The 11,483-nt window shown below is 43.9% G+C and overlaps 2 protein-coding genes across 7 annotated transcripts in view; both read right to left on the minus strand.

Moving 5' to 3' along the window:
• The window catches only part of TULP3 (TUB like protein 3), a gene marked incomplete at its 5' end in the record, with an annotated part of 36,100 nt that extends 29,103 nt beyond the window's left edge, over nucleotides 1-6,997 (minus strand). For 3 of the 6 annotated variants that reach the window (XM_080577286.1, XM_080577285.1, XM_080577283.1), the window contains one exon: nucleotides 6,544-6,803. In XM_080577286.1, the coding sequence (XP_080433412.1) occupies nucleotides 6,544-6,803 (260 nt within the window). The other 3 variants (XM_080577289.1, XM_080577291.1, XM_080577287.1) reach the window with 3 other exon arrangements.
• Nucleotides 6,862-11,467, minus strand: RHNO1 (RAD9-HUS1-RAD1 interacting nuclear orphan 1; the record flags this gene model as incomplete). Its single annotated transcript, XM_080577561.1, has 3 exons — nucleotides 11,315-11,467; nucleotides 10,123-10,342; nucleotides 6,862-7,512 (listed from the first exon to the last, which is right to left on the minus strand). The coding sequence occupies exons 2-3, from the start codon at nucleotides 10,288-10,290 to the stop codon at nucleotides 6,862-6,864; spliced, it is 819 nt and encodes a 272-aa protein (XP_080433687.1). The 5' UTR covers nucleotides 10,291-10,342; nucleotides 11,315-11,467.
• Nucleotides 11,468-11,483: the final 16 nt, after the last annotated feature.

The following is an 11,483-nucleotide window of genomic DNA, read 5'->3' on the forward strand; positions in this document are numbered from 1 at the left end:
ACAAAGGGCCACAAAGATTATTAAGGGACCAGAGCATCTCTCATTTGAGGTGAGTCTGAGACAGCCAGGACAGTTCAGCAAGGATCTTCTCAAGGTATGTAAGTACCTGATGGGAGGGCATAAAGGAGATGGAGCATGTAGTGCCTATGGACAGGACAAGAGGCAACAGTCACGATTTAAAACACATGAAATTCCATCTGAACACAAGAAAACATTTCTTTTTACTGTGAGGCTAGTCAAACACTGGAAGAGGTTGCTCAGCAAAGTTGTGGAGTTTCCTTCTGTGGAGATACTCAAAAGCTGACTTGACACCATCCGGTGCAACCTGTTCTAGTTCACCTTATTTGAGCAGTGGGGTTGCATGAGATGATCTCCAGAGGCTCCTTCTAACTTCCATGATTCCCTGATTCTGTGTGTTTGGATTCTGGAGATCACAAGATCCATGGAAATAGTTTAGAGTCTAGGTCTTAGAGAATGAGTTAGGTGACAATAAATAATTCAGGCTGTTACAAGAAAATGCAACAGAAACACTAGCATCACAAAATGGTTAAACTATGAGCTTAGAACTATTTTGACTAATGTACTGTTTTGTATTTCATACAGCATTCAAAATTGACTCATCAGGTACCAAAGATTAGCTCCTACTACTTGGAACAAGGGGAATGGAACAATGAAAAAGCAGCACTCTTTGAACAGATGCTAGAAAGTCTTCTAACTGGGTTATAAAGAGAAGTGCAAACAAAAGCCAGTGTTGTTCTCTGTTAGACTATGGTGGGAAAACAGAAGATGGATTCATGTTTCCTTAGCAAGAGAAGTCTCACATAATTGATTACAGCATACCTGAATTGAAAGGAATATCCTTTTCCTGGAATGAAGACCAAGAGAACACCAAGATGGAAATCCACATAGGCCACTATTACAATCATTGGGGATGCTGGGAGGGAGGTACAGAGGAAGACAACAACACGAATGTGCACATTCACTTATTTTCAGGTGCGTAGACAAATGGGGTTTAAAACAGGGCTTTATTAAAATATTTGTAAGAGGAGGGGGACAAGGAACCTCCAGCCAGGCATATTCCTTCAAGAGTTCATAGCTGGTGACTCACAGGGATCCTGGCATTGACATGGAAGATACAAATTTGTAACATGAGTAAGAATTTGTAAAATGAGTAAGGATCCTTCAGTTCTTAACCACCGATTCAACTGCAGAATGCTGTGCTTCCAAAAACCATGTGTATTCAGGTTAATCTAATGAAACTTAAGTTTCTGCTGTGAAGCAGGAACTGTCGTAAGCAGAACACCAGGTTGTATTCAATGTCCTTTCAACTACATACTCCAAATCCCCAGGGATATTTCATGTATACGCATTGGCAAGATCCACAGGGCCTTAGATTCCTGTAGTCTTCAATTTGTGAATTATTAAACCTTGCCTGTCACTTCTGTTGGCATTGCACTCCATTACAACACAAAATCATTTAAATGCAAAGCAATTGCTATTCTCCCCTAGCAACAAAGTCAGCAGTTAAACAGCACACAGCGTGCTTAACCCAGACTAGAGAGCAAAACACAAAGTTCCCTGAAAATAAGTTTACTGCACATCATGCCACAAATTGTTTTATTGTCTGCTAAGCCAAAAACTAAGGGAAAAAAATTAAATTTTCTAAATTAACAGTCTAGAATGGTATGTGGAGTTTTAGTCCCGGTCCAGTTTTTATAAGTAAGTTTTAATGAGGAAGCTATTAAGAAGACTGAAACAGCAAAATTTAATTTCCATCCCAAACTAGATGACTCAGCAATATACTAGATTTAGATTCTTGGTTTTTGTTTGTTTGTTTGGTGTTTTTTTTTTGGCCTGTAATTTCACATAAGAATTTTAGATTGGAACGGAGTGCAGAAGTGATCACAGACTTCTCTAAGAGTAACAGGCTGTTAGAGTTTTAGTATCACACAGGAGATGTTTTAAACAACACTAGGACTAAGGGTAAATGTTCTTGTAGTAGTCTAAAACACTAGCTCTAGGCGTATCAACAAATTCACTTACAAGAGCAGTCATTCCATAACCCAATTACAATACATTTAACAGCTTTATTGTGGAGATTACCCAGCTGTGTCCCACTGATAAAACAAGAGACCGGAGCTATCCTAGTGCAAGACAATTTGCAGAAACAGTTTTCACACAACAAGTCACAATTATCTTGAAATCTGGGCACTTCCCCCTCCTACAGATGCCATATCGACAGTTGTTAAAAAAAAAAAAAAAAAAAAAACAGGAGAAAAAAATAACCTTCGCCTCTATAAAAATGGGTCATCAGTAACCTAAAGCATAAGAAATGGGAGAACTTAGCTGAAGAGACAATTCAAATAAACAGCAACTTTAAGACTTTTATTGTTCTAACAATTGCAGTTACCAAGCGTGAACATTTCAAGTTGTGTCTGGAAATTTTAGTGACAAGAACAGTTTTGCTACTTTTTCTCTCTCTTCCCACTGCTGTCTGCATCACAGGAAGTGAACTGATTCCCTCTTTATTCACATTGACAAGAGCAGCAACAACCTGTAGCCACAAAGGTATTCTCTTCTTTCTAAAATGCATTCCTAGGAGTACATCTCAACTGCATTTAAAAATATTTACAAATTTATACCATTTTAGACAGATTTCTTGGTAATGCTCAGATTTTAAAGGGACTGGGCAAACAAGATATTAAGCCAATTCTCTTTTATCTAAGGATAAGATTTGTGAAATTGTAAACCCTGGGACTTACAAAACAGTTCTTGTTAATTCCAAGAAGGTCACCAGCACCCAAATAAAAATACCCAAGGGCTAACAGAGATGTTAAAAGGATTTTAAAAGGAAACCTGGACTTTTCTGTCCTGTCTGGATTACAAGTATAGCTAAAATCATTAGCAAATAACTTTGATTTTTTTTTTCTCCACAAACTTATAATTTAGGTGCATCTACGCAAAACAATCAAGCCCAGCTGTTTCCCAAGACTCCCAACAACCTCAACTATGCTACAGTCTTTCAACTATGGAAAGGCCTTTTGGCTGGAAATCACTTTTGAACATTTTTCAGTCCACAGGCTCATAATCTTTGGAAATTTAGCTTATTGACAATAGGCCCTTTTTCTTCATTACCTTTTGAAGACACTCTGGAGTAACCTGGGATTCCCAAACTGAAAAACACTAACTCGTGTGTTTAGTCACCAGGAAAGCATCCAAAGTATGGGAGGTGTGGTGGTTTTACCCAGCTGGGCAGCTGATCTCCACCATAGCCACTCTCTCACTCCTCCTCCTCAAAGGGGAAGGGGGAGAAAATACAATGGAAAGGGCTCAAGGGTTAAGATAAGGACAGGGAGATCACTCAACAATCATCATCACAGGAAAAACAGGCTCAGCATAGGGAGATTAATATAATCTATTACCTATTGCTAACATGCTAGAGCAGTGAGAAACTAAAAGCAAACTAAAAACACCTTTCCCCCATCCACCCGCTTCTACATTCTCCCCCCAGGCAGCGCAGGGGAATGGGGGCTGCGGTCAGTCCCTGATGCTTCATCTCTGCCCCAAATTCTCTCTGCCCCTGCTCCACGCGGGGTCCCTCCCACGGGGTCCCTCCCACGGGATGCCATCCTTCCCGAACTGAGCCTGCGGGGGCTGCCCACAGCCAGCAGCTCTTCAAGCACTGCTCCCACACGGCTCCATACCACAGGGTCCATGCCCCAGGAGCAAACTGCTCCAGCACGGGTCCCCCACGGGCGGCAGCTCCCCCCAGACCCCCTGCTCCTGCGTGGGCTCCTCTCCACGGGCTGCAGCTCCGGCCCGGGGCCTGCTCCTGCGGGGGCTCTCCATGGGCCGCAGCCTCCTCCAGGCCACATCCACCTGCTCCAGCGGGGGCTCCTCCACGGGCTGCAGCGTGGAGATCTGCTCCGTGTGGGACCCATGGGCTGCAGGGGGACAGCCTGCTCCACCAGGGGCCTCTCCACAGGCCGCACGGGAGCTGCTGCTGCCTGCCTGGAGCACCTCCTGCCCTCCTGCTGCACTGACCTTGGGGGCTGCAGGGCTGCTTCTCACTCCTCTCTCCCAGCTGCTGTTGTGTAACACGCTTTTTCCCTTTCTTAAATCTGCTCTCACAGAGGTGCAACCAGTGCATCTCACTGGCTCACCCTGGCCAGTGGCAGGTCCCTTTGGAGCCAGCTGAAACTGCTCTTATCTTACAAGGGGCAGCTTCTGAACTCTTCCCACAGAGGCCCCACCTGCAGCTCCTCACTACCAAAACCTTACCACGTAAAATCAATACAGAAGGGACCATTGTAGTTGACATCCATTTTTGTAATCTCTGTAGACTCAGTCAAGACTTCAATGTCCTGAAAATGATGTTCTTCATATGTGACATCTGCAAGCCAGAAGCTGAATCGCATTTGGAAGGCAGCGTGTGGGAAGCTTTAAACATCGCTATTTACTATATAATTATTGTGTGAAATGGTAAAGTTCATTAGTCTCCAAGACTGTCAAACGCATAGTACTGTAAGACTCAAATCACCTTCTCAATATTTTAAAAGCTTACTATGATTTTAGTTAATTCATCTGAATGTGTTCACCTTATCCAACATTTTTAATTTCAGACTTTCCCAAATGAAAAGGAATGTTGTAGCACTAATCAAACCCACGAAATAGCTCAATCAGTATTATCATTCTATAAAGCATTAAGACAGCTGTGTCATGTCTAGCTGGAAGTCAAAGTTTATATTGTTGATTATTAGCAATAACGCACCACATTCATTTTTCTTTGCAAAAAGACTGCTTGGACAAGTAACAAATTCATCAAATCATAGAATATCTTGAGTTGGAAGGGACCCACAAGGATCACTGAGTCCAAATCCTGGCTCCACACAGGATCTCCCTAAAATAAAACCATGTCTGAGTGCATTGTCCAAACACTTCTTGAACTCCATCAGGCTTGGTGCTGTGACCACTTCCCTGGGGAGCCTGTTCCAGTGCCCAACAACCAATTGGTGAAGAACCTTCCCCCAATATCCACCCTGAACCTCATCTGTCACAGACTCATGCCATTTTCTTGGTCCCAAAATGGAGCCCTGTGGAACCCCACTAGTGACTGGCCACCAGCCTGATGTAACCCCATTTACTCTAACTCTTTGAGACCAACCCATCAACCAGTTGTTCACCACTCGTATTATGTATTTACCTAGCTGTACGCTAGACATTTTGCCCAGAAGGATACTGTGAGAAACTTTACTGAAATCCAAAAACATCAACTGGCTTCCATTGGTCAACTAGGTGGGTGACGTTGTCATAAAAGGAAATTAAGTTCATTAAGCAGAACATTCCCCTCGTGAACCCATGTTTTCTGTGACCAATGACTGTATTGTCTTTCAGGTGTTTTTCAGTAACTCCCAGAAAAATCTTTGTTATAATTTTACCAGGCACTGAAATGAGACTGACAGGTCTGTAGTTACTGGGGTCTTCTTTCTATTCCAGTTTTCAAAAAGGACAAATGTTTGTTAGCTTCCAGTCAAGTCGGACCTCTCCAGTTTGCTTTGCCAAACAAGAGCTGTAATTATTAAATTAGTCATTTACGGCTAACTTTACTATTCTCTTCTTAGGAAAAGACCTTTCTTAAGTATACAGTTGTGGGTGTTTTGTTTGTCTGTTTTTGTCTTCCTGCAATTTATTTTAGTGTTCTTGAACATTCCAAGTCAAAAACCTAAAAATAATAGGCCTTAAATATCTACTTAAAGACCGTGTACATTTATTTAGGTTCCTGTATTCTAGTATTCTTACCTTAATCAATGGAGACTAATAAAGAAAATAGATTATTTCTTTAATAAACTGGGGCTGAGAGGGATGAACTTGCACTAATGTTAGGCTGTTCCTGTGAGGCACCCATATAAATGTGCAAAACAAGTTTCTTAGCAGAAAGAAGTTGTGCTACTACAACTTTACAGAAAAGCAGTGTTGTTTCCTGTGGCTTCAATTCTGTAAAAATTTAAAGTCTAATATCTGTGCAAGAAAATTTATTGGCATAAGGTCATTAAAAAAAAAAAAAAGCTTCTAGAATTGGTATACAAACCTCAATCTTAGAAGATTTCTTCTTTCTGCTGACTTTACCGTTTCACAGCATATTTGGTTGACCCACGAGATTAGTGGATCCCTTCCCACTTTGTTGCCCCTCTTCACCCTCCTCAACTAAAATTACAAAGCTTATCCCAAACAAACACCTCCTCTCTTCTACATCGGCTGCCCGCATCCTCACATTTAACCTCAAGTGTTTTTTGCCATTCAGACGCCACAGGCGTAATCCCCTTGCAAAGTCTCACCCCCAAAACTAACAGACACGTTGTTCCCATCACGCTTCAGCCCCCTTCAGCCGTTCCTTGCCGCCGGCCGCCTTCGCATCGGCGCGGCCAGGCCACAGCGGGGAGGCGGCGCAGAGGAACCGCCGCCTGATGCCGCCCCCGCTCCGGCCCCTCCGGTTTCGCTCCCGGTGGCGCTGCCTCGCCCCGCCGGCCCCGCTCCCTCACTCACCCGCCGCCGGCCGTGCCCCGGCCCCCGCCGCCCTCCATGGCCGGCCCCGCCGTTGCCATGGCCCCGCCTCGCCGCGCAGCGTGGCGGCGGAACTCGCTGCCGCCGCCCCGCCCCGCCCGGAGCGCGGGGACCGCGCATGCGCGGCAGCCGCCGCCGGCCGCCCGAGGGCGGAGCGCGCTGCCGGCCCGCGGGGCTCCCCTCACGCCGCCCCCCGCGGTGCCACGGCGGGGGCCGGGGCTGCGGTCGGCTTCCCTCCTCATCCTCGGGAACCGAGTTTTCCGTGCGGGCACGTCTCTGCCCGCAGCAGAATTACCGTTCCTATCTCCTGCAGAGTTCAGGGTCCCTCTTCACCAGTATGTCGGCGGCGCTCAGCTTCCCCCTGTCCCGCAGGTACCTCAGGACGTGAGGCCGTTGTCTCCAGGTGACCCTTACTCCGTACTCTTCCTCCGGAGTGTCTGTAACCAGTACTGCTGCCGCTTCCCCTCTCCCGCAGGGTTCACTGCCAGACGCCAACTCTCCTACTGTTTGCCAGGCACAGCTACCGGTTCGCGACCGAGCGCTGCTGCATCTCCTGTTCCTTACAGGAGGCTCTGGAGTCCCAATATCTGGTGGGCTGAAGGCTTCTGGCTCCACAGGCTGAGGGACAGGCATTGACAGTGTTTCTTCACAGTTCTCTGAACTGGCTGCCTGAACGTTGCTTTTTGCTACTGTGCCATTCTTGCACCGGCTGTGAGAGTGCTGTGCGTTCTTCCCTGCATGATTCAGCACATCTGGGGAGCAGACTGCACATCCTTCTGAATTCTCAAAAGTTAAAGGAGGAAATTTGCAGGCTGCAGGTCTTTGACAAGCTCCCCTTGCACAAGGCAAACCATGGCTGGCATCCTGCTTCTGCGGTTTACAAGGACCACGATGCTTCTTCTGAAATGCTTTCAACACCAACGACTTAGTTGTTTCAAATTGTGCACACACCTGAAGGTCAAGACATAAGAAAAAACAAGAATTTTCTCTAAAGGAACGCCAACCTCATTCTGCTTCCCCACCCATCCCATCTTTCATCAGCGTGTTGACTAAATGCATAAGATGGTCTGCAGCAAAGCAAAACAGTCATTAACCTTGCTGGTAAGCATGAGACACCTCTGAACTTCAAAGTTATGTTCTGACACTTTGCTCTCTAAAGAAAGTGGGTAGCGAGTGAACTATCCTCTGGTAACATACAAAAGAACACAAGACTTCTGATTTAAAGAAAAATCTAAATCATCTAACTGGCATCTACACCTTTCACACCTGCAGATTTAAAATAGTTCAGACCTGGATCCTGTGTCCTTCTGTGTCTTAGCATAGCTGAATAAATTCAGTGAACCACATCCTCAGTGTTCCTGAACAGGCAGAGGTTCAATACAAAGTGATTTAAACAATACCCACTTCATTACATCACCTTAGATTACGCTAATTAAGCCTTCACCTTAGATTACGCTAATTAAGCCTTCAAAATATTCCCCCCAAACACCTTTGCCTCAATCACATAGTTAACCTTTATATTCTAGAAGAGCAGATCACTGGAACTGCCAATTCTAAAATCAGCTGTCCATAGAAGATGGTCAAAGTTAACAACCTGTATTTCCTTGAAAGACTCAGGACTCAAGACCTGAAAATCCTTCTGTTACAGTAGTCTTTATCTTCCTGGGTCTCAAAAGAAATTGTGGTTCAGTTTCTCACAATTTGTTTTTACCTAAAGCATGCCAAACTGGCTTCTAGTTATGACAACCACAGACCCCTTTTAGCATTCTCATGTTACTACACAGTCCCTCAAAAAACTAAGTTCAGGTTAACTGCGGGTAGTGACTGTTGAATGCAAAGCCATTGTGCAGGAAAATAGAGCAATGATTCCCTAATAATTGTATCCCAGCACACACTTCAAAGAACATAGGTGAACCACACTGACTTCGAGGGTATGAATTCCTTACTTCAGAGAACACGTCAGGTAGACTTCACCTGGTATTAAAGACTTAAGATAACACCAAGATGAGCAGAAACTCAGCTGCCACGGAAACGACTGACATCCATCTGCAGAAGAATCTGCAGGAAGTTACAAACTTACCAGGATTTTTCAAAGGGAATAATGTTTAGAAACAAAGAATAATGTGGACATTTTCATCTCTTCAAACAAAAAACATACTTCTTCACAGTAGTTATTGCACACAGCATTACAGAAGCCATAGAGCTAACTCACCAATATAAAAAGTAAAAAAATTGAGTATGTTCTACTTTAAGGTTAAAGCATAACAAAAACAAATCTAGGTCTCCAGGGTTAAAGGAATGTTTCTTGTACATTTGAAACCACACTTTTTGAGCCTGCTTTGTAAAGAATGCAGAATAACCTGAATTGGAAGGGACCCACAAGGATCATCAAGTCCAACTCCCGGGTCCCCAGAGGACCACCCAAAAAATCAGACCATATGTCTGAGAGCGTTGTCTGAATGCTTCTTAAACTCCATCAGACCTGGTGCTGTGACCACTTCCCTGGGGAGCCTGTTCCAGTGCCTGACGACCCTCCTGGTGAAGAACCTTTTCCTGATAGCCAGCCTGAACTGCCCCATCGCAGCTTCATGACACTTCTTCGGATCCTACTGCTGGTCACCAGAGAGAAGAGATCAGTGCCTGCCCTCCACACCCCTTGTGAGGAAGCTGTAGACCGTGATGAGGTCTCCCCTCAATCTTCTCTTCTCCAGACTGAAGAAACCAAGTGACTTTAGCGGCTCCATATACATCTTGTCCTCTAGACCCTTCACCATCTTTGTAGCCCTCAAATCACAGAGACTCAAGCAGAAATAACACTTAAACAAAGCTCCCCTAGGAGATAACTATTGTTGGAACAGTGTGTGTATAAAGGAATATATGTATAGGAACACACACATATAGGAACAGCCTGTCTTTGCAGCAGCCATTTACTTAAAAAAATATATCTTTGCATTACATAATATACGGACTATCTTGGGACACTGCAACAGTCCCTGCAATATTCTTTCAGACTAGAAAGAAGCCCATCAGAAGAACAATATGGAGAGAAACTATTCAAAACACACAGAATGGAAAATAAGGCAGGTTAAAACAAGTTATTTTGAAGTGAGGACCTCTGGTCCCTAAAATTAGTAGTGTCAGATTTAAACAAAACAACTAGTATTTTAACATGTAACATTTAGATTTCAGCAATTTCAAGCAGCAAGGCAACAAAAAAAATTTACCCCAAAAATATTTATTATGTATAGGGTTTTCAGTTGCCACAGAAAGCGTTTTCCTCATGAGAATTAGTTTTTCAGAAGAAAAACAGAAATAGTAATCAGTATACACTGCACAGTGTTATGCCTTCACATACCCAAAATCTTGTTGTTTGTTTGTAATTAGAATGTGAAGCAACTCACATGTGCTCATTTATGCTTTAGGCATTTATAATCAATTCAGGTCCATGCTACTAATTTTGCGTATCCAGGACAGACAGCTTTCTTTTGAGTCTTGTGACTTGTGGGAGAAACTCTAAGACTGTTGCTGTGGGACACAGGGGAAAGGATAACTTATACCAACCCAGGCAGCAGAGGTATTCTGGTCTATAGGTTTTGTAGGAACATGTCTTGGATTCTCAGCCAAAGGTTGTGGAGTTTCACAGCAATGGATGGGTCCCTCCCATGGTTCCTCAAGGAATACCAGTTCTGCCTTCCTGGCATTGCGAGCACGCTTCTTCTTCGGAGGCATCAAAAGATATGGTAAAGCCACTTAGAAACCTCATGACGCTTGCGAGAACCAACTGGAGAAAGACAAAAGCACTCTGAGAAGATGCTAAAGAGCTCTCAAATCTGTAGAAGACAAATAAACGCATTTGAAGACAAGCCTGTTTGGAAAGCTCAGATATAAATTTTAAGAGAAATAAAACACACAACATTATCGTGTATACATCACCAATAGCTTTTAAGCTTTCTGTCAAATTCCAGGCAGATTTAGCAAATGCACCATAGAATAGATAATTAAAATGTTCCGAAGCTTCACAAAAGCAGACAGCCAAATATGTTGGGGCAGACAGTCAGACAAACAAAACAAAAATGCTGTAGCTGCAGAAGGAGTTCTGAAGTGGCATTCTGCACAAGCCTCAACATTATAGGAAAGACCAGTTTCTTACAAAAATACATATTTTAAATACACAAGCCTGACAAACTTGCATAGGCACTTTCATAAAGATATTTTAGAAGTAATTTGAAAGACATCCATATGTGATAAGACCTGACTAAAATACTGAAATATAGAACCAACTATGTTCAGAACTAGCTTGGTTACTGACAATTTTAAGGAAATTAAAAAATGCTGAGAGAGAAGAAAAAAAAAACAAAACGAACAAATGTTTGCAATGGGATTCAGTTGACCTGCTTAATCCTCTGTGACAAGTCAGCTATCTAGAAGACTTAAATAATTTCTTCACATCAACTCAGTACCTAACCTAGTTACCACTGAAGAACGATTTAAGAATTGGAAACCAGAAACTTAATCTATAAAATTGGTGTATAAGGCCGTACTACTCAGAATTCTTTCAATTTCTAGCTGCTACTTATCCATATGGTTTCATTTCAGAAATTCTAAGTTTTTAAATACTTGATGTTTCCCTCCTGCGTTATAGGTATCTTGCACGATTACTTTTACCTAGCAAATATCTTGTAAACGAACGTAAATAAACGTTCTGCTACCAGAGGAGCAGAACCACCGCACGGCCCCCTCAGCAGCTCCCTACCAACACACGGCCTTGGCGTTGCCTAACGGCCCCCGAGCGTCTCGGCCGCCCCCCTCGGGCCCAGGGCCGCTCTCCTGACGCAAACCGGCGCAAACGGCCTCGGCCGCGCTCCGGATCCGGATCCGGCTCCGAATCGGGATCCGCCTCCCGCCGCCAGCCCGGGCGCAGC

This window comes from Anser brachyrhynchus (assembly GCF_964034855.1).
Source record: "Anser brachyrhynchus genome assembly, chromosome: 1".
NCBI classification, from domain to species: domain Eukaryota; kingdom Metazoa; phylum Chordata; class Aves; order Anseriformes; family Anatidae; genus Anser; species Anser brachyrhynchus.